Source organism: Verticillium alfalfae, genomic scaffold, assembly GCF_000150825.1.
Source record: "Verticillium alfalfae VaMs.102 supercont1.20 genomic scaffold, whole genome shotgun sequence".
In the NCBI taxonomy this organism is placed as follows: domain Eukaryota; kingdom Fungi; phylum Ascomycota; class Sordariomycetes; order Glomerellales; family Plectosphaerellaceae; genus Verticillium; species Verticillium alfalfae.
In genome coordinates this window covers 24,574-46,019 of record NW_003315019.1, presented here as the reverse complement: position 1 = coordinate 46,019, position 21,446 = coordinate 24,574, and the positions used below count along the sequence as shown (strand labels likewise).

The 21,446-nt window shown below is 53.4% G+C and overlaps 9 protein-coding genes across 9 annotated transcripts in view; 4 read left to right on the top strand and 5 right to left on the bottom strand.

Moving 5' to 3' along the window:
- VDBG_10174 (predicted protein) overlaps nucleotides 1–774 on the bottom strand; it is a gene marked incomplete at both ends in the record, with an annotated part of 1,042 nt that extends 268 nt beyond the window's left edge. The window contains one exon of the mRNA XM_002999579.1: nucleotides 38–774. Coding sequence (XP_002999625.1) covers nucleotides 38–774 — 737 coding nt within the window. The remainder of the gene's footprint in view (nucleotides 1–37) is intronic.
- A 926-nt stretch (nucleotides 775–1,700) lies between these two features.
- VDBG_10173 (predicted protein) lies at nucleotides 1,701–3,706 on the top strand (the record flags this gene model as incomplete). The annotated part of the gene is made up of 5 exons (XM_002999578.1): nucleotides 1,701–2,174; nucleotides 2,237–2,272; nucleotides 2,465–3,127; nucleotides 3,218–3,398; nucleotides 3,471–3,706. 5 exons carry the CDS (start codon nucleotides 1,701–1,703, stop codon nucleotides 3,704–3,706), a joined length of 1,590 nt encoding a protein of 529 aa, XP_002999624.1.
- Nucleotides 3,707–4,209: 503 nt separating this feature from the next.
- VDBG_10172 (predicted protein) lies at nucleotides 4,210–5,796 on the top strand (the record flags this gene model as incomplete). Its single annotated transcript, XM_002999577.1, has 1 exon — nucleotides 4,210–5,796. The coding sequence occupies one exon, from the start codon at nucleotides 4,210–4,212 to the stop codon at nucleotides 5,794–5,796; it is 1,587 nt and encodes a 528-aa protein (XP_002999623.1).
- A 601-nt stretch (nucleotides 5,797–6,397) lies between these two features.
- On the bottom strand, nucleotides 6,398–6,955 carry VDBG_10171 (conserved hypothetical protein; the record flags this gene model as incomplete). The annotated part of the gene is made up of 1 exon (XM_002999576.1): nucleotides 6,398–6,955. The coding sequence occupies one exon, from the start codon at nucleotides 6,953–6,955 to the stop codon at nucleotides 6,398–6,400; it is 558 nt and encodes a 185-aa protein (XP_002999622.1).
- A 421-nt stretch (nucleotides 6,956–7,376) lies between these two features.
- Nucleotides 7,377–7,793, top strand: VDBG_10170 (predicted protein; the record flags this gene model as incomplete). The annotated part of the gene is made up of 1 exon (XM_002999575.1): nucleotides 7,377–7,793. The coding sequence occupies one exon, from the start codon at nucleotides 7,377–7,379 to the stop codon at nucleotides 7,791–7,793; it is 417 nt and encodes a 138-aa protein (XP_002999621.1).
- A 764-nt stretch (nucleotides 7,794–8,557) lies between these two features.
- VDBG_10169 (predicted protein) lies at nucleotides 8,558–10,314 on the top strand (the record flags this gene model as incomplete). Its single annotated transcript, XM_002999574.1, has 4 exons — nucleotides 8,558–9,409; nucleotides 9,585–9,614; nucleotides 9,769–9,896; nucleotides 10,065–10,314. The coding sequence occupies 4 exons, from the start codon at nucleotides 8,558–8,560 to the stop codon at nucleotides 10,312–10,314; spliced, it is 1,260 nt and encodes a 419-aa protein (XP_002999620.1).
- Nucleotides 10,315–11,261: 947 nt separating this feature from the next.
- VDBG_10168 (predicted protein) lies at nucleotides 11,262–12,282 on the bottom strand (the record flags this gene model as incomplete). Its single annotated transcript, XM_002999573.1, has 2 exons — nucleotides 11,262–11,986; nucleotides 12,037–12,282. The coding sequence occupies 2 exons, from the start codon at nucleotides 12,280–12,282 to the stop codon at nucleotides 11,852–11,854; spliced, it is 381 nt and encodes a 126-aa protein (XP_002999619.1).
- A 275-nt stretch (nucleotides 12,283–12,557) lies between these two features.
- VDBG_10167 (conserved hypothetical protein) lies at nucleotides 12,558–15,295 on the bottom strand (the record flags this gene model as incomplete). Its single annotated transcript, XM_002999572.1, has 5 exons — nucleotides 12,558–13,660; nucleotides 13,910–14,220; nucleotides 14,408–14,505; nucleotides 14,688–15,018; nucleotides 15,075–15,295. 5 exons carry the CDS (start codon nucleotides 15,293–15,295, stop codon nucleotides 12,558–12,560), a joined length of 2,064 nt encoding a protein of 687 aa, XP_002999618.1.
- Nucleotides 15,296–20,127: 4,832 nt separating this feature from the next.
- On the bottom strand, nucleotides 20,128–21,140 carry VDBG_10166 (conserved hypothetical protein; the record flags this gene model as incomplete). Its single annotated transcript, XM_002999571.1, has 1 exon — nucleotides 20,128–21,140. One exon carries the CDS (start codon nucleotides 21,103–21,105, stop codon nucleotides 20,128–20,130), a length of 978 nt encoding a protein of 325 aa, XP_002999617.1.
- Nucleotides 21,141–21,446: the final 306 nt, after the last annotated feature.

Genomic DNA, 21,446 nt, shown 5'->3' with positions numbered 1-21,446 from the left:
CGCCAACGAAAGCAGGGCTTGTTTCCGACGTGATGACTCGGTCCCGTGTGGTGCCGTATCGGCGGCTTGAGCGTAAGACATGCCCATGGCAGGGAAGATCTCAGGCTGCTGCCGACATGTCGTGCCTAGCATGTCGCCTTCCAGAAACATAGATGGGAACACTGTGTCTCCCATGTTGACAAAGTCGTAGTCGTTGAACATGGGAGCAGTCTCATCTGTGTCCTTCCCGCTGCTACCACTGGACAATGGGCCACTGGACAACGGGCCACTGGACGACGAGCTGCTTGCCAACATGGTGGCCAGCGGCGCCTGAGGCGACACAGACAGCTCTCCGTCCAGGCTCGAATAGGACTCCGCACCGTCGCTCGAGCTGCCCGAGAGACAGGTAAAGTAGGACGACGGGGGGGATCCAACTGCCGTGACGACCAAGTCAGCCGCGTTGGCTGCGTCGCCCGCGTCAGTCGAACCGGTCAAGTCAGCCGAAGCGGCCACCGCAGGCGGGCTGCTAGGTGCTGGCGTTATGGCGTGCCTGGCTGCGACCGTCTCAAAGTTGTCGGGCCCCAAGATGGTCTTTTGCGGGACAGGAGACGCCGTCAAGCTTCGGATGAGACCATGCTGAGACTCGTAGGCCTCCAGGTGGCCATCGTGGCCGATTACCAGCACGGCCACTTTGGCTTTGTAGTAGCGGTAGAAGGTGTCCGACTTTTTGAAGATGCCGGTCTTTCGGTTTTCGAACCCTTTGCGAAAGTCTTTGTTGCTCTTCCCGCGCGTCATGGTGGAAGAACTGGCCTCGTACGGAGACAATCCACCGGGGTGACGCTCAGTGGTGGACAATCAATAACAGAACCCGGCTTGAAAGAACCCTGATTGCTGCGAGCCGCTTCTGCGTTTTGGTTTCTTTGGACTTTTGCCTTTGGCCTTTTCCCTTGTGACACAGGGACGAAGGGAACGAGGGAGGGTCGTTGAATTTATGCCGCCTGCGGTAATCCCGTCGGCAGCATTGCAAGTGTTCAGGGGGCCTACGCTGTGTGGTTCTATTTTCGTGGAGCCTCCTCGACTTGGGGCGACTGTATAGGCCCGGCGTCTAGAAAGCAACGCCGTCGCACGGCCCGGTTGGTGTTCAGGTCCGGCCTCCGTCTTTTGCAATCTCACATCCAGCCGCCGAAGCAGGTCCGCCGAAACAGGCGAGTGGGGCTACGGGCGCGGCAACACGGCGTTTCGCATGGGGGACCGGCGCACGGGACTGGTCAGGCGGACGTCCAGGCCACCGCCCGTCGTTGCCGCCCGTTTATTTTGAGCAGGCGCTGGTAGCCTCCAATCTTGATGCCATTTTCGACATTATAGGTAACGGCCAGCGCTTGCGATCGGCGCTTATCCATCGGAACGGCGTACGCGCCATGTCACAGAGGGCGCCTGGGTGAGCCGTCTTGGATCTCATCTTGACATCAATTGCGGGTTTGATCCGTGCTGTCACGGGCCCTGGCGTCGCTTCAATTGCTTTGTCAACTTTGGCATCTCTCCCACCTAGCACACCACCAAGCACGCATCAAGCGCCCCATAGGCTCTGATGTAGCCCCTTAAACCTGGATCATGCCCGGGCGGCGACCAGGCATCATTCGGGCGTTCCTCAATCTGCCCATCTGCCCGTGTGCCCTTTGCCACTTCCGCTCCTCGCCCCTACAACACTGCCGACTGCGACAATGGAGGCTTTGCACTACTACATGCTCTCTTTCTACATCCTCATAGTTGCACACCTCGTAGCCCGCCCTCTGCGGCAGGCCTTTTCCTACGTACGCGTGCTTTACGCCCAGCATCTGGCCTATCCATTGCTCGTCCGCCGGCAGCACTGGACGGGCGCCACCCGATGGGAGGCTCTGGCCGTCCTCTCGTACGCTGGCGTAAACATCGCCCTTCTGCTATACCCTTTCAGTGCCCTGCCCACGCTGAGAGAGGTGGAGAGACGAGCAGGCGTGGCTGCATTCGTCAATCTGGTCCCCCTCTCCATCGTCATTCGAACGAACGTTCTCACCTCCCTGTGCAACGTACCTCTCGGTACCGTCAACCTCGTTCATCACTGGATCGGCAGGGTCGCCATCGCCCAAGCGTTGATCCACGCTTTCATGGTCCTGGCTCTGCGGCCGAGGCCTGGTGCCGTTGTCGCGTCGGGATACATCGTAAGTGGCACTTGTCGCTCGCCGAAAGGCGCTGTACAGAGTAAAGACTAAGATCTTGCCAGGGACTCAGCACGCTGATGCTCATTCTGCCGTTGTCTGTGAGTGTAGCACGTCGGCGTCTTGGCCGCTACTTCTTCGTCACCCACCTCGTCCTGGCAGTCTCGGCATTGGCCGGCCTGGTATGGCATGCTTACCTTCTGCCCGTGCTCGTAAGCCGTGCGCTCATTACGGTGGGATGTTCTTGCTGGATTGTTGCGGCTTGCGTTCGCGCCGTCTGGTGGTATCGACAGGTCACCGTCCGCGTGCTCCGACTGGAACTCGATGACGACGCCGCCCTCGTGACCGTGCACGCGGACGCGCCCATCCGGGCCTCGGCCGACGATCATTTCAATATCTACTTTCCGGCCTCTTTCCCACGCTCGCTCGTGCCGGGCGTCCATGGCCACGCGATGAAGCCCTTGTGGTTCAAGCCCGGCGATCTGGCCTCGCCGGACGGGGTGCGCACCATGTCGTTCCTCATGGCGCGCGACGGCACACTCGCGAGCCAGCTCGAGAGACTGGTGGAAGGCGCTGCGCTGAAGCTGGGCGGCCCCCTACGGACAGAAGTCGGACTTTCGCCAGTACGAGGACGTCATGCTGGTGGCCAAAGGCGCGGGCATTTCCGGAGTGCTGCCTTATGCGCTGCAGCTCGCCGAGCGACGGAAGAGCACATCCAGCGCCTGCAGCAGGAAGAGACCGAGCTCGTGTTGAGCGCGTCGAGCGCGGCGGGGGAGCACCGACAAAGCTTCCAACGTCGACTGGACGCGGTTCGCAAGGAGCGAACATCTCTGTCGCGTGTGCTCTTCCATGACAAAACGCAACGAGTCGACCTGTTGTGGATGCTGGAAAACGAGAAGCAGGAAAGATGGACAGCCGACTTCTTCTCTGCATTGCAGCGTCTGGACCCAAGTAACGTAAGTCTGTCCTTCTTCCCGTGGGTGGCTGCTATGACGTGAAGATGCGGTGCTGCTGTCAATTGTCGTACTGACGCCGCCTCGTTCCAGAGATTGCTTGTGGTGTGGTGTCTCTATCCCGGCCCCCGCACCTCCAGGCTCCGACCGTTCCCGCCTTCTGATCACTGGAAGTGCACCTCTGCCGCGCCGGGCGGGGCAGACGTCATGGAGATGATGACGAACAGAATTCGAGAGAAGAGTACACGGACGCGAGGCGAAATGATTGTCATCAGTACGTGACCGTTCTTTCCTGCCGTCGTGCCTGCTGGGTGCTTCGGAGACTAATCCTGTTGGCATGGTTCAGATTGCGGAGACCCAGATTTTACCATGCGCATGCGTGCTGGTGTCATTGCGGCCATGGGCGGCCGCACGTTCATCGAGTTTGTTGAGTCCGAGTATCAGCCGAGGTCGCATCGACCGATTGATGCCGTCGTTGCGGGTCAGGCCGGCGGAAGGGGTGCTGGCAAGAGGGTGTGGGGCGGCAAGAGAAACGCGGCGTCGAGGCCAGTGACGAGAAAACGGCTACATGAAGCTGCCTAGAATAGATTTTTCAATGCTGAATCGTAGCCACGAGCCTTGCGGCACGCGTCTCTACGCGTCGCCACGCGCCTTGTGCTCAACATATGACCGGACACTACTTTCGCCATGTCTGTGTGTATTGTACAGTACAGTATGTGTGTTCAGCAGGGTTTTCTCGCGGTATGGATGAGTTGCTCTGACGAAACCCTCCAGCCCGGATGGGAACCCAGCTTGTCGCAATAGATTCGGCGTCGCACGTCTCCAATTCGATCCCGATCCGATCCCTTCACCGCCGCCTCCAGCATTCATTCGGCGGAACTGAAAATAAACCCCCTAGATGTCGGTTGTGACTTTTGACTTGCACTAGCCTGTTGCTTTCCGCAATTCGTTTTCTTTTTCTAGGCTCGCTGCGAGGCAACGCACTTGGCCTATAAACCCACGCAGCTCCATCCAGGTTTCCTCTCAACATAACATTTTCAGACACAACTTGCCTCCTCTGGTTCCATTCACTACAGACAATCGATATGGCCCCTAGGCACAAACGTAAGACGGACGGCGATTCGTCTGAGCCGCTCTCCGGTTGCGTTATCACCGTCTGTGGCAAGTTTAATCGAACGCACCAGCAGATCGAGAAGGATATCAAGACGCTTGGAGGCACCTACAAGAAATCCTTCTCCAAACAAACCACGCACCTCATAGCCACCCGGGAGTCGTACAATAGGCCCTCCGACCTTGTTAAGAAGGCCAAAAAGCAGCACGACTGTAAAATCGTCGATGTGAAATGGCTGGAGAAGTGCTCTAAGTCTGGGTCGCAGGTGAACACCACGCCGTACCTTCTCGATCAGCAGGACGAGAACAAACAGGACATCTCCGACAGTCAGACCGGCGACGAGTCCAGCGACGAGTCCAGCAGCGAGTCCGGCGACGACTCTAGCGACGACTCTGGCGACGGCTCTGGCGACCAATCTGAGAACGATCTGAGAAAGAATGAGCGGCATAAGAAGGAAGAAAAGGGCCGGCCCCTTAAAAATATGTACATCTGTGTGATTGACACTCCCGAAGACCAAAACGTGGAGCAGTTGAAAAAGGGGATCCGTGCCTTGGGCGGGCAATATCAGACGACCGCCACAAAGAAGACCACCCACCTTTGTGCATCACAACAGCAATTCGATACCCTTCAGAAAGACATCTTGTATGCGCGTGACAACGGTGTTCTTGTCGTTAGCCTATCGTGGCTCAACGACACGCTCTACTTGAAGGAGCTTCAAAGCACTGGCAACTACGTCCTTCGGAGCAGCGAGAAGACGAGGTCAGAGGGCAGCCCGAGGAGAAGCACGTCCTCAAAGAATCGAGGGAGCGAAGAGGAAAGCAGTGAGGACGAGGAAGAGAGCGATGAAGAGCAGTACGAGTCTCCTACCCGTTCGAACACGCATAGAGCACAGAACAGACGCATGGCAACGCCGCCGGACTCCGAAGGTCGTCGATCCACCACGCCCGCTAAAAAGTCGGATCTATTCTGGAGCACCAATACGAAAAGGCTCCTTGCCATGCCCCTGCACCCTCCCAAGGACCAGACACAAGTTGGAAGTACTTTCATCCAGCTTGTGTCCGATCCGGACCAGAAGACGGGCTCGAAAAACAAACCACTCGACGGGGAGATCGTGACCGAAGTGTACCGGGGGCAGCTTTTGGTTGCAGCACCCGGGAAGAACCCAGAATATCCGGAATCCATGAGAGCCTTTCTCGTGCAAAGCAGTCGCTATGGGGGACACAAGGCAAGCTTTCGGCAACTCGGCAAAGTAGCCATGCCGTCGGGCACGAAGGCTGACTTTCCGGGACTGACTCTGGACAAAATGAACGTCGTTCTTGTGGCATCCGATGAAGCCGAGAGGGTGTCCCTTGTGTTGTTTCTCGTTGATGGTACGAAACATCTGCAGCTTGCTTCTCGCACAACTCTGAACGACATCTTGGGCAATAAGAAGGGAGATCAAATCGTGATCGGGAGGAGGAAATTGGCCGGACAGAATGTTCCAAAGAAGATGAAGAAAATCGAGGTTTCCACTGAAGTGTGGGACATGCTTGAGAGGAAGAACGACGGGGTGACTTCATAGGCTGGATGAGCTCCTAGGATGTCGCTGGGCGAAGTATCTGGAGTGCCATTAGAAACGTGCCGTATCGTGAGTAGTACTGTATCTCATACATTGATTCTGTAAGCCACGCAAGTCCTGATCCCGTCGAATGTCGCTAATAATGTGTATGCCTGTCCGAACACCGTGCTGCTGATGCTCGCTGCTTTTTAATGTTGTTTATGTTCCTCATCAAGAGTCCGCATTACGTTGGACTGTTTCACCATTGAAACGTCTTAGTATGCTTACATTGTTGGACAGTAATCACAGCAAGTTCGACTCTAGGCGGGCAAGTGATTTGCCTTGTTCCACCCATGGATCACACGAGCTCGGCAAATCTTGCAGAAGCGACGTCTTCTCGTTTCCACCTATTTCTCTTTCTAGAGTAATGCGATCTGTCTGTTCTTTAATTTCATATCCTTCTGCAGTCTGGGAGGCCACAAACCGTCACTAAGGATGCTCACGCGCTTTCAGTAGCCAAGTGGTCCACGCTTTTTTTCCAAGTACGTCTACTGGAGGCCAGCCTTTCAAATTCCCTTGAATGCTACATATCAAGCCGTTGTTCTTCAGCGGACATGCGAATGCATCATTTCATCTGTAAAAAGTCGCTTGTTGCTAAGTAATATTGGACTTCTTCTGTTAGTCTCGCTGGCTCAATGTTGACCTTCCAATCCAGAAGGCCCAGCAGGTTTTTTTCGATCCAGTTTACTTCGTGCTTCTGAAACCCTAATATCTGTCGATCTCTTTCGAAAATTCGACTTTCAGTAGTCCAGACTTGATTATTGAACGCGCGATCCCGTTGGCACTTGTTGGCAACCATCAGACAACTCAAGACAACGCGATGATTTGTGCACCTCCGGCCACGTCTTCCTATGCCGTTTTCGGACAGTTTATCGATAAAGAGGCCAAGATAGACCCGCGATGCCATAAGTTCCAAAGGCGTAAGTTGAAGGCGTATCACAAGCTGCGTGATGAAGGCTTCCAGCGAGGGAGGATCCAGGTCCTTCGGGCATGCAGAATCAGTCGCATCAGGGTCGGTCGCATCACTGTATGCCACAGCAGAAGAAAGGGCGGCTACGTGGGCAATCATGTTCCTGGTGACACCCTGGCTCTGAAACCGAACGAGCACGTCGGACTGCTTCATGTCGAAAGGCAAGAGGCTGGATCAGGTGCGCGATAGCGCAGAAACATGGATGGACGGCAGAGTTTCGCTTTTTATGCAGGCCGGCACCGGCCGGATCACAGCTGTCCTGACAATTCTGTCTCCAATACCTGTTTCCTCATTTAGATCCGTCTCCATGTTCGTTCTCCTTCAGAAATTCAAAATGGGCCTGTGCAATCGGGCAGTCCGAAGTTCGCCTCCATTTCCACAAGTGACAAGCTGATTCGCTCATGAGTGCCGATTTGAGCACTGCGGCTTCCTCATGTGCGGAATAGGATATATTGCGGCGAGCCGGCGTCGCCGAAGCCCTGCTAGACTGGCCTTCTGGTCTAGGTACGAATGAAGGAGGCATGATCTTTCTTTTGTACTGAGATCCCTCCCGACTTACTTTCCCATCCTCACCATGCGTGTTGACCTGGTCATCGCGGAGAGATCCGTTTTACCTACGTCATCAGAAGATGGGGGAGAAACCCAATTATGGCCACGCCCGTTGGCGTTGCCTCCACGGTGCTCCTCTCAGAAGCCTCGGGACTGTTCCGAAGCGGCGTTGGATGCAAAGATCAAGGGTCTTCGCGACGAGAACGACAGATTGAAGCAAGAGATGTACGCATTGCGCGACAAGCAGCGCAGTAATCACGGACGCCTGGAAATCCTGCGCGAACAGGGAGGTTACCAACGACAGGTGCTTCGGGAGCAAACCAGGGAGATAGCGGAGGTCATCAGCGTTGTGGAAGAGGTCTTTCTTGAGTATGAAGACTGGGTGCGAAGGTCGATGGGCTTCAGGTTATCTACACCCAGAATGGATCTTGCAAGCTGTTAGCCGCTTGTCCGCATAACTCGTTTGCCGTACGTGGTGAGCGGGGTGAGACGTGCTTCTCCTTCGGATGCGGCTTGCGTGGCACAATCAGCAGTCAGAATACTCAATCAAGGCAAACGTCATCTTCCACAGAGATTGCAAGCGGACATCGCAACGCAGTATTTAATCCACCATGAAATGGAGCCAATGCATTGTTCTGCCCAGAGACTACTTCTCGCCTGAGGGGGCCGGTCCAGCTGGTCCAGCCCATGCAGCCTGTCCAGCCTGTCCGGCATCGGCCATGCGTTGATTGGGAGAGATAGGATCAGTGCAAATTAGAAAGCCATGAATCAATGGTCAATAATCTGATTTATTCCAACGTTCCGCAGCGGCTTGAGTCTCTACGGTACTGTGGTCATCTCATGCCAGGTTGCGCAACCGCGCGGCTATAGTGTGTTCGCTCAGCGGGGAAGCCTCATGTCGGATCTGACCCAGGGTGCGCCGCTGTGCACCCACCATCGCCCGCTGAATGACGCATCTCATTGACACACCGCGACCCCATCCGTCCACTGTGACTGCCTACGTAGTCGACAATAAACTCTGACAGGTTCCCACTACAGTCCATGAGAAACTCAAAATCCAGAATCATGCCATGCTTTAATCAGGATTGCGATAATCCAGGATGAGCCTCAACAGGAGAAGAAAAACAACGGCCATATCTACGCTACTGTGCGCCTGCGACTGCGCCTTCGCTGAATTGGGCCAGCCTGCGTCCGCCCACCTTCACCATGGAAGGGATGCCCTATGAGATCATCCGCGAGTTCGTCTCGTATCTAGACTCGCGAAGCCTTCTCAATTTGGCACTGACTTCCAGTCACTTCAACCATGCCTGCTTGTCCGAGGCTTCGCGTCACCTCTGCGTACTCAACACCCTTTCGGCACTGTCGGGTCTGGCGCACCACATCAAACAAACAAGTCCGCTCACACGAGCTCTCACGGTGTATCATGGCGAGTGGCCGAAGTGCGACTACAAAGCGTGGCAGCTTCACCCGCTCCAGGTGTACGAAGCGCACCCTTTTGTGTCGCAATCTCCGTCGAAGAAGGAAAAAGCTTTACAGGCCTTCCCACGCTATCGTCACTTCGTAGCGGACGAGGGGTCTAGAAGTCGCCATGGGGACATCCGTCGACTGAACCAGATTTTGAGTTCTCTGCCACAGCTCGAGCGGATCACAATCTCCCATGCCTGTTCCCATGCGCGGAAACCGAAGAAAAACGTCCAACTCACCCGACTGTGCCAACAGATCTGGCTATCCCCGTGCCGGAGAAACGCAGTCGATCGACTCGCGAGTGATATTCTGACAGTGCTTCCTAACTACGCCCGCATCCAGGACGTGAAGATTGAAGGCACACTGAACCTTGAGTCCATCGCCCCTCTGCACGCGGCGCTGGGTTCCGTGACCAAGCTCGACATCCAATCGATGAACATGGCAAACACTACTCCTGCAATGTTCCAGTCCTTCTTTTCCTTGTTTCCCGCTTTGCAAGACCTCCAAATGAATTTTTGCCGCCACAATGGACTGACCGTCATCCCTCTCGATCACTTGGACTGTCCCAACCTTCGCTCAGTATATCTTGCCAACGTACGTGTGGCAGTCCTTGCGTTAGTGCGGTTCATGCAACGACACCCCGTCATGGAATGGCTACAACTCGACGATCCAGCGCTGGTGGACGGCCACAGTGTTTTGGGCTACCCACGCAGCTGGTTGTTCGGCATCAACTCCAGATTAACACTACGGATAACGGGCACTGACACAGCTCCCTGTGGTCCTCTCAGCTTCTAAGTGGGTATGCCGGGCACGAGTCCTGCCAGAGCGTTGGGGATAAGCATAGTGAAGAGGTCTTCCGCAAGTGGTATCCACAGTCAATTGTTAGGCAGGGGATAGGACTACATCTATAAAAATTCTGGCCCTCCGCAGCCCTTATATATGCGCTTTCGCAGTCCCTCCCCCCTAACCAGCCCCCCTGTTCGGTGGCTCCATACGTGCCTCCTGACAAGCCACATGCAGATGCACGGCAGGCCGGCGAGATGTTGGTAGAACCAAGACAACTTTCGGCTGATGATCAATCGTAAGGATATGCCCGAAGGCTAAGAGCTATGATAAAGACAGCCGAGAGTGAGGCTTGAGTAGGGAGCGTGCAGATGTGAAACTGACCGGTCGGAAAGTCTCCTGACAATATAAGATAAAGGAAGAGTGTGTGCAAACAAACGAGCTCGTACATTAAATCCAAAACAAGTACACCATTGCAAACCATCTACCGCACCCGAATCAGACTTGATGGGGCTGCTTACATGGTGCGGTTTGGAGCCTCGCCGAAACAAACAGCTTTCTGCTTCGCCCATTCCTCCGCGCCAAATTTAGACACAATGGCCTCTTCGCAAATCTCCATTGCTCTTGGACCAACTACATCACTAAGTGGTATTTCTGTAGGAGCCCAGATCGCCAAGCAAGTCATGGATCCGTCTGGCTGCCGAGTGAACCCCTGAAAGTCTTCTACCTCAAAATCCTGGCGATTACTGAGCTTGGCAGCCTTTGTGATGTTGGTTCTCTTCGGCTTCGGCTCGAACGATGATTCTCTGGCGCGTTTTTTGGGACGAGATTGGGTAGTGCCCGGCTTCGACCGTGACAACGCTGGTGGGGAAAACTTGTCACTACGGACCCTTCTCCATCGTTGCGTTATGAGGCTTCATGGGGCGTCACTTACGTGCTTTTTTTGGTTTGGAAGAAGCCGGTAGATCAGCTTGGAGAGTTGCGTCACCGAGAGTGGCTACGGTCTTGCCACTTTCGAGCAGGCCACATGGGAGCGTGGCAGGCGTCGCCACGTTGGGTGTCAGCCTGCTGGCTTTTGGACTGGTCGTCGTTTGCCCCGCTTCCTTGGCGAACAAGACCGCTTGACCGACTGGACGATGGTCATGGTCGGGGTCGTCTGAAGACTGCACGGAAGTAACTTTGACGGATCCGATGTGTGGTTGCACAACTTGCTTCTCCGTTGCGGTAGTTGTTGGGTTAGGGACTGCAGGCCTCTCGCCTGGAGAGTGCAAGTGTTCCAAAGGCTCATGGCGTGTATTCTGGTCGTTGCACAGGGTGAGTGGAAGGAGGAGCTGTGCTGAGAAGATGATGAATTGTGTAAAGTGGAAGGGAAGCCTTTGTATTTATGGACAAAATTCTGCGATGAGTAAGCCATGCTTCCCTCAGTTTGTCCCTCAGCTAGTCGTGGCCGTCACGTCACTGTTCTCATCGACTCACGAGCAAGGGAGAACGACGGCAGGCCCCTAGCGCCTCGGGTAGTGATGGTCAGAGGCACGAATATGGTGCTTCGAGTGACGTTGGAGCTGGCCTACTCTGGATGCCAAGACCAGTCTGCGAGGAGTTCCAGAGGGCCTCGTGAAGAGTCAACTGCGACCAAGCACAATGTTGGTAAACACATATCTGTGTAAGAGTCATTCACGTGCCACAGAGCTCGTGGCCCAGGTTTGAGATCTTTATTACTGAGGTATACTCTGTGAAGCACCCAACACATCCTATAATCCCAAGTTCCAACGACAACCATCGGATAAATACGAGCCTTTGAAGGATATCGGAAGCCAGCATGCAGAGCGGCCCCGACGATAGCCCATTTGCGATGGCACTGGTTTCAACTCAAAACTCGTAGTAACAGGGATCAAAGAAGAACAGAGAGCCTGGCATATCTTGAACGAGTGGTAAGGCAGATCCTCCAGCACCGTGCCCGCCATGGAAGACCAGTCAACCCGACTCCCGCATAGTTGTCGGCAGCGGTGACAGTGGACCTCGACTGCACGTCATACCTCAGCATCCTTTGAGGAGGCAAGATACGAGGGGGGGGGGGTCCCTTGCTGTGTGCGAGTTCTCTTGTTCCTCTTGTCGCATGCCTCCGACGTCGCAGTTCTGCAATTCGATGGACTTATCGGTCTGGTCCTCACCCGATTGCCCGGCCCGCCATACAAACTGCCTCTGTCGAACGATTGGCGGCATTCGCCTGCAATTCCTACGATTGCTTGATGCTCATTGATCAGCGACATGAGTATCAAACCCGTCTGACAACGCGGAATCTACCACGTCATGCTTGTCGTTGTGAACCTGTGGCAAGGTGGAGAACATGCTGGGTATGAATATCTCCGGAAGCGGGTAGATTCGAAGCTACGAGCAGTCAGTCAGGCACGACCTGTTTCGGAAGCATCTCGTCTTACGATCTCGTCCTTTGTAGGCGGAAATGACGCTTGATCCGGCTCGCTCGTAAAGACCCATGTGCGGCGATTGTATTCGATGAAGGTGTACACCTTGGCTTGACAATCTTGCGACAGATCATGCGCCCTGCGCAAGAACGTCTTGCGGCGCTTGGAAAACTTGGTGGCTGCACGCTTCCGACTTTTGCGGATCTCCTCTGGGTCGTACGGCTTCAGGGGGAGCGGAGTTATCTGCTGACGTTTCGACATGTTGTCAAAGCGAACGCGACTGCAACTTCGTAGGGCGGCTTATTCGCCGTGCAAAAACTGTTACTCCTTTCGCAGACATCCCACTTTGTATTATATCTTACACATAAATACAGAGGGCGGACCTCATTGCCTGTTGCCGGAAGTCATTTTGCGTGAGGGGAGCCAAGCGCGGGATCCCGCTTCGTGTTCGGTTTTTAAGCGCCCGCATGTTGTTCGATTTCAAATTCGGCAAACAGGTACCACAGATGGTGTCTTTTGCAATAGCGCCATTGGGACTACACCCGTATGCTCTTCTTCCCCATACCCATCCCGCCCAGCCCAGCTGCCTCAGGCTCTTCATCAGACTTCCTGTTCCCTGTCTGGCCCTTGTAACCATGCACTTCCCAAGTGTGTTCGCGCCAGCACTCAATCCCTTCGATCCAAACTTCTACCCCCGCGTTTTTGCATTCCGGGCAGGGAAAAGGCTCATCGAAGAGGCCTTGATGCAGGTGCGCCGAGTTCATATGCCTTGAAAACCCATTGCCGGCAGCGAACTGTCCCTGGCAAAGCTTGCATTCCGCCTTTCGGGGTGATCTGATGCGGCGAGATCGCCCTGAGCTGGCCGGCGACGATTTCTGAGGGCGATATGGTGCGTTGCGTTTCCCGTGGTATCTCGTAGCATGGATGATCCATTCGGACAGCCCATTGATGATGATTTCTTTCTTATCTTGCGACAAGCATTCGGGGCAGTGGAACGGTGTTGAAAATGTGTCTCTATGAATGCTTGCCACGTGTCTGTTCAGAGCATATCTGCTGCTCAGTGGTTTACAACCGAACAGACACCGATATTCAGTAGCCATGTTGACTCCTATGTGTCCTTTCTCCACTGGCAATGGCGGCTCAATCGTCGGCGGCTGCAAGAAAAGCTGCTTGTCTGCCTCTTTATCGATGCCATGACTCGTGAGTATTGTAGTCGCAGTGCTTTCGAGGTGCTCGACCTCCGAGAATCTGTTAGAGAGGAAAGCGACAAGGAGGTCAATGTATTTTGTCGTGGCCAGCATGTCGATTCCCGAACATCGTACCATGTAGCGGCTGATAATCGTCGCGGCTGCTGAACTGACAGTATAGCGTCCGGCTTTGGGACGCATCGTTCTGCTGACGAGGTGCTCTATTGAACGTCCCTGGCCTCTTAACCTGTCGGCCTCAAGAAAGTATTCCTCACGACGTTGCATAACTTGGAGTTTCGACAGTGTCGCCACAATATGGCCACGCCGAGATGCAATCCTCTGTGCGTTCTCTTTGTCAGCTGCCGTTGTACGTGGGATCTCGGCAAGTTGCTTGTCGAGCTCTTGTATATCCCTCCGCTGATTCCACTTTGCGTAATCCTCTGGATGCGGGTCTATAGGCGCGTTATCATCACGTGTGAGTAGGGACTGTCGAAGAAATTCGAAAAGAAGCTCATTGTCTCCCGCAACAGTAGAAAAGGCGATAGCAGCCAGGTTCTCTTTTGTATGAACTGGCTGATAGCTCTTTCGGAACACAGCCTCCGTATTCGAGATGATGTGACTACGTACTGCGGACGTCAAGGATCCTGAATGTGTTCAGCTTGACCTTCTTGGTGGTCATTGTAGGGCGCTGCATGTCTTACCATCCACTCGTCCAGCCGCGCCTACGCGCAAGGAGTAGGGGCGATCCATTCTTCGGCAGCCTAGCACGAGCAGAGTACGCTGCCATATTTGATGGTACTTTTGGGGCGATATCTCGAATATGGGGCGTTCCAGCATGGATTTGTCCCACGGCAGTGGGATAAGATGTTGTCCTTGCAGATTTGGTACCGACAGCATCTCGAGAGCCGAGCCATACTTTCCGCTAAATGCTTTATCCTTGAGAGCCTTGCTGATGATCAAGCTTGAGAGGTCGGTAAGAAGACAAGGCATGGATGTCACGCTAAATGAAAGTCTGGAAAAATCACAAGTCAGCAGGCTACAAGTGCCATTTCTAAAAAGAGCGGCCTGACTTGTGGTCTTGGCTATTCATCACCTTCTTGTGTTGCTGTTTGTTGTGCAACACAGTGGGCGTGGCTACTAGTCGGTGGGGAGCTTTGCAGGATGGATCCTGCACCAGATCCAGTCTGACTTGGCTATACAGAAAGCGCGTCAATGTCCCCTGACGAAAGCCTCCGATGGCCATCATCAGAACCAAAGTGGAAGGCAACGCGTTCAGATGCGGTGCAGGGTATATCGTCTGCCCGTTGCCACAATGTTGTCAAAATCAACAAGACATCTTTCTCGGTCATCTCCACCTTCTCGAACGTTTGGTCGCGTTGTAATCCCAGCGAGTCTGTCAGTCCCTCTCGGATCCACTAGCGAACTCTGACCTCAGCAAGTGTGGCATAAAGCGCTGCGGACGGCACCTCGGCGACTCACCAGACTGATTTTGGACACTGGTCCTGTGCAACGCTCTGACACCGACAGCGTCCAGTGCGCCGACTTCTTTGGATCACTTCTCCTTTTTGCCTGTAGAACGTGATCGTCGGCATGCCTTACCAAGCCCTTCCAAACTTCCAATATCGTCTTGGTGCAAGTCACAGTTCTCGCAAGCTCGTACTCTTCCGGTCCCAGACTGACCCGTTTCTCCAATGAGTTGACGACATAATCGTGAAGAAAGGCCTGGCAGTATCCTATTGATTCGGGATTTCCGTCACAGAGCCGAAGCCAGATGTCATCCGGGTTCAAGCCTAGCACATTGCGGAAAAAGCTGCAGATTGGCTCAGCATTCACTCATGGTCTTCGGAGCACTCAAGGCGAACTTACTTTTGCCACTTTTGATACGAGCTCTGCCTTTGCTTCCTTGTGACGTGAGTGACTGATGCCCTGCCGGCGATCGGCTCTGCCTGGAACTGGGCTAAGGCTTCACGGGCTTTTCGCTGTCGCTCCCGACTCATCGAGAGATGGGACAGTGGTTCGACGCGAACGGCAGTCGCCCCAGGTGCCATCGCGGGCGGGTGGGGCTCTGGAGGGAAGACAGAAGACATGGTGCGGTCGCAGTGTGCCAAAGGCAAGGGTAGGAGGGGGATTGCGCGTTCGGATGGCTCAAAGTTTGCCGGAAAATGAGCATGCAGGAGGTCCAGAAGAGCGCCTGTGAGACAGGCACAAGAAGAGAGGTCTGAGATGAATGTCTAACAGGGTGCCGGATGCCGGATGCCAGGAATGAAATGATGAACAGAGCTTGGCCGGTGGAGCAAGACAGGGAGGATGCTATTGTGAAGACAAGACGAATGGTCGGTGGCACGAGACGGGCAGTGTATTACAGTCTGTGAACGACGGGGGCGACATGCTAGTTGCGGCCTGAGGCCTGACGCCTCATGCCCTTGCCTTACACATGAAAGCCATGCTAGCTTATCACCAGGCTGGCTTGCATGGTATTCGTCAGTTGCAGTAGGGGTGGGCATGGTTCGAGTGTGCACGTCGGCGCTCTTACTGCGCTGAACGAGACGTTTCGACCTGTAAGGCGGCGAGCTTGAGCCGCACCGTGCACCCTTCCGCCACGTCGCCTACAAAATGCATGGCGCCCTGACAGTGCGGCTACTCCTTTGGACACTGCTGATCAAGGTGGTGTCCAATGACGGGCCATCAAGATAGACGTCACAAAGCCAGGTACGTGGCCGCTTTAAAGCACGTGAAGCCCACTCGCAGATCCGCCGGATCCTCTAGGCGCGAGTTCGCATGCGAAAGTTCGATTGAGACCACCTAAATGCGCGCTACGCTCCTGTCACGATGTCGCGTCCGGCATATCACAAGAGGCATGTCCTACTGAACCAAGCATTGGTTGGCCGTATGAACGACAGCGCACCTTCGACCTCGAAGCCGAGCAGGATGACTCTTCACAACGAACGGGCGATCGTAGCCAACCAAATGCGAGACTTTCGGTCGCCTTATCATCACGCAGTCTAAGAAAAGGCGGATCTCCTTGAATGTCATGACGGAAGCGACTGGCATGCGGAGTTAACCCTGTATACCATGATCTTGATTCCACCGAGAACGAGAGGCTGGCCGTGCGGGTCCACGCTCCCATTGGACCCTGACTGTATGGCTCAAGGTCATGCTCCTGCCTCCGTCGCAAAATCGCACCCCAGTTCATCAGCGTGGGTGAGAGCTTCAAGAGCCACTTCTACTCCTTGACCCGCGGTTTGGTGATGAAACACTCAATGAGTCACTCGTGATTAGCCTGGCTCCGGATATTCTTGGAGCCCGTAGCCCAGTTCCTCTTGGGTCGTGCACAGGTGCGTCACAACTCGGGGATCGTTCTCGTCATGTTGGACTCCTCCTCGTCGTTCAGTTATCTGCTAGCGGACCTCAGCAATGCTGCTCGCTGTAGTGGGCTGAAGATATGTGTGAGAGACTAGAATAACATCTGCGCTCAAGGCAAGTGGCGCATGGTTGGATTCATTCATCCTGGCGGCAGGACTCCAGTAGTCAACCCAGATAAACAACATTGAGTTCTTGCTGACTAGTACGAAAAGCGTCCGCCCAAATTTTCCGTAGATGGCAGTGACTAGAGAATAGCCCAGTGGTGTGGGAGGTCAGTTTCTTACAGTATTTACCATTGAGACTCTTGCCTAAGTGAAGTGAGACACGACCACTATGCATTAACAGTATATTTGAGGTTTTACTGAGTTGTCGTGCCCATTGCATACGTCGGAGATGAAGGCGTTTTACTGTTTCTGTTCCCCCTCCTTATGCACAAGACATTGCAAATTTCTTGCTACGAAAGGATTGATGATCGCTCTGATCCTAGATGTTTTGCATATAACAACCTCTCATGAGGTGACAAAGCACATTGTGATTTGTCAGGGTGGGGTGGGTTACACATCATTTGATATGGAGACGGTGTTTAAACGGTGGTGTTTGATGCTGAAACGGTATGGCTACGGTTCCTACATGGCCCTTCTAAGCCAGTATGCAAGATATGGTATGTATGCATAATACCGTACATGCAATATGCTTCGTTCCCCACCTACTTGTGCAAAAAATCGAAAGCACCACCATTGTTAGACATCTTCAACTTCGCAAAACACGGTAATCATATTGTTGGACTGAAAGGTACGTTCTTCCAGCACAGCGAGCGCTTGATAAACTTCTTAACCCTTAATGGAACTGTAACTGGATTCTTTAGTGCGCATTGCCAGTGGCCTAAGCTGGCGACTCAAAGCCTGCCCTCGAAAGCCTGGCTTTGCTGCAGTTTTATTAGTCAGCCCTCGCGGCTTGGCCTACACGAATGAACGCACACTTCTAGGCTTATCACGTGACCTTTCCCATCCTAGGCCGACTCGACCATCGTCGGAGCAGATCTCAGCCGTTCAGTGTCACTTTATGGAGCGGACAGATGAGCCCTCATCTGCTTATTTCAAACATTCTTCCTTATCAGCAGCCATAGCAACCTTGAAAATCTGACCCGGTGAATGACTTTATCTCTTTTTATCATGGCAGCACAAGATTTTGATATGTGAAAGATCACGTGATTCTCTATCCTTTTCTTCACCATGCAAAATAAGGTGGTCAAAAGCGTGACTTCAATGGCTAGTTTGGGGTCGAGGCGAATTCCTAAATTGAACGGGGGGTTTATTGACGAGGCGGGGGTTCAAAAAGTCTCAAGGATATTGAGCATGGCATTCAAAGCGGCGGGCTCCCCCCATTGCCGCTGGGATTTTCGCACACGATCATTGGATGTCATCAGTATCAGCCGTGCCGAAAGTCAAAACACACACTGTACCCGGCCGCAGGTTCATGACCCTTCTACCATGCTTGGAAGAAAAGTTTGCCATATTTGGAGGACATTTCTCCGAACCATGATCCATATAAGGGCCGGATCAGTAGTTGGGTGGGTGACCACCAGCGAATCCCCGGTGTTGTATGTTTTGGCTCTCCAAGGTTTTGATGCACTCTGTAGTGGATATTTTGGCTTACATGGTTGGCGACGACAGCACGAGAAGTCTATCCGTCGCAACTCATCACGGCCGGCTGGAGGAGGCAATGCAAACTTTCTTTACTATTTGTGTCCGTAGGTTGCCCATCTCAACTCTTTAGACTACAATATCGACGGTGAAGTTGTGGCATATTGTAAGGGTTCATCGTCGAGCGTCTTGCTAAGACGGAGTCCTAAATGCACTATCACCAGATAAAGAGTAGAATAAAGAAGAGTCTAGCCAACCTTATTTTAAATGAAGTAAATCATATCGAGTACGAACTTCGTGGTAGTCTAGCCGAGAAGTCGTACCCTGAGCTGTACGTCATAGTCGGATATTTCCTGTAATATATGTAAGAGTCTACATGAGTCGAGGTCGCTAGCATCTCGGTCCAGTTTTGTGTTCCGTATTACACTCGGTGGTTAAGATTGCGTGTCATCACATAAATATTCATCTAGCTGCTGCAAAATTGGATTTTGAATGCTTCTCTTGTAAAGGTTTCCAAGCACATGTCCAGTGCGCAACCACCAACCTGGGAATGGACCTGTTGCTCGATAGCTCGTGAACACGTGCTGGCCCGAGATACGCCTCCGACGCAGATCATTGTAGTGCTCACCGGGCATTCACTGTTAGCGACGGTGATATGGGGAGTGCACAGTCAGGGGGGGATATGAGGCCTGACCCCATTATGGAAGCCCTGGTGAGCCCTGGATTAAGACATCAAAATCTCGATAAATGCTGATATTGTAGTGGACTGCAGGAGTATTTCTGATTAAGTTGAGTAATTTACGTGATACCTCACTTGAAGTCCATGCATGGCGACTGACACTATCTATGAGCTATATAAACCACCTTTGGCGCCCGCCCACATCTCTTAGGCGTTATTTGCTTACATTGGTCAGTGGCTGGATCTACGGCGGCCAAACCGAAGCACGCATTTCATCTTTCATCGCATTGACCTGCCGCCAGGTCAAATTCCCTGGTCGGGGCATAAGTGCTGTTGAAAATCTCCTTTCGACCGATTCTTCCGCACCCAATCGCAAAGGAGCCGTCTAAATACTCGAGCATCCTAGCGCAGGCACCAAGGAGGAAGCTTCTGGTATACATCCTGGATGTCTCGTGGTGACTGGTTTCCACGCCCTCCTACAACGCCGCACATTACGGCGAAAGCGGCGTTGAGCCTCATTGCCTGGAGGAACCCTCCCGGAGCATTGAGAACTTCAAGAGCGCGGCATCGTTCCTCTGGACGATGGATCGTGGCGTGAGCATTGACTCAGATCGCATCGGACTCGTACTTGTTTGCGCGTTTGAGTATTAAGGCATCTGCTACAATGACTGAGGTTCGCATCTGTGCTGTTTTTCTGTGGCCATATTACACGTGCCAGCACTGCCAAAGAACACTCAGCAACAGCTAATTTATGCCACGGAAGATCACATTGCAGAAGCAAAAGGCCTGCAGCCTGAAGTGCTGAAAATCTTCGAAAGTTTCGGGTAAGAGGCAAAGAAACATCATGAAATACCAGGTCGGTGCAAGCACCCATACTCGACGAAATAATGCGTTCGGCGCGGTGCGGAGCTCATGGCGGTCTATGCCTCTTTCACTTCGATGGATTGGATCATACCCCAGCCCTTACTTTTGATCATCAGTGACCAAGCAGTAAAGACAGGTATGAGCTGGCAAACTACGAACCAAGCTGCAGAGCCGAAAGAGATGTACGCGATGAACGGGAAAGGCCATATCAGCTTGTACGATGATGTATCTGTGACTGTTCCCAAATTGGTTGATTCTTGGTCGACCTCACTTTCTACCTGACTTTGACGTGAGAAGTGGTGTGTTCTGGATTGAAGCTAACGTACTGCACTTTTGTGTATTGTAGATCTTGAAATAAGAATTCGAAAATTTACTCCAACTTGCTTGAATTATTCGCCGCATCCCATATTTCACGCAGCCAGCCTGCAGTCTTTGCAGCAACTGCTCGACTGTTCTTTTGCGTCGTACAGAAAGCGTGAGGAAGGCCGGTTTGGTCAATCTCGACATGCGCACATCCGTTGTCAACGTGCTTGGTACGGGATGCGATGAAGTGATCCCTGAACCGGTTCGAGACCCAATGGTCATTTTCGCCGAAAAAGAAGAAGAAACGGGGGCTTGGGTTTGAAGACCGGTTTGCCGCTGGAAGATCCCATAACGCATCATCCCATTTGTCTTCGGCGATGACGCGCATCTCATCTTGGCCCATGTGAAGCGCCTGCCAAACGCCATCGCGACTCTTGAGGAAGTCGACAGTGGTTTTCGTCGCGGCTGGTGACTGTCCGAGGATGAACGATACGAAGAGTTGTAGCACCCAAGCGGGCCAGAAGAAGAGGATGGCCTTCGCGACAATGTGAGCTATGCCGCCCACGGCCGGGTACGATGCGAGGAGGGCCAGCCGACGGCCGCTCGGCGACTGCGCAATGTGCGTGACGGTTGGAAAAAGTAGGATACCAGCATGGAGATTGAGGTGCGGTGCAGCCGAAGGGTCCTTTTGATGGCGATGGAAGATTTCAAGAGCTATGTATGCACCGACGGAGTGTCCAGCGATGACGACAAGGTCATATGGCTGACCCACTGTTCCGGGGGTATCACGAGACGTGTTCGTCCGGCGGAGAGACGCCACGTGTCTGAAGATGGTTTCTATCTGAACCTCAAGATCATATGGTGGGCTGTCGCGTGTGAATGGTCTGTGGCTGTCATCACGGAAACCAGCAAGATCGCGCCCATGGACGTGGATGTGGCCCTCGGCGAAAGCGGCCCTTGATTTGAGGTCGTGCAAGTAGTCCGTGTAGTAGTCGACATAGCCAGGATTGCCTGGGATGAAGTACAAGAGTATGTGGGGTGACATGATGCCAAACTCGACAATGCTGACGTCCGTCGGATGAAGCTCGCGGGGTGTTTGTTGATGGACGGCGGGGCTGAGAGGTGCAAATAACCTTTCGGCTCGTCGGAGGCTGCTCGAGGCGGAGGCTCAAATTTGCGGCTGGGGCCAGTGGGGGGCCCATCGTCAGCCTGCTAGAATCCCCACCCAACAGCAATGAAGAAAAGTTGCTCACACTGACGAGGATCTGTATTCAGTTTTACTGTCATTCTGATGGTGAGTATACGATCCACTGGAACGCTGAAAGAATCGGCTATTTTTTTGTTGACGCGACAGTCTCATGCATACATTGACCCTCCAAGTTATAT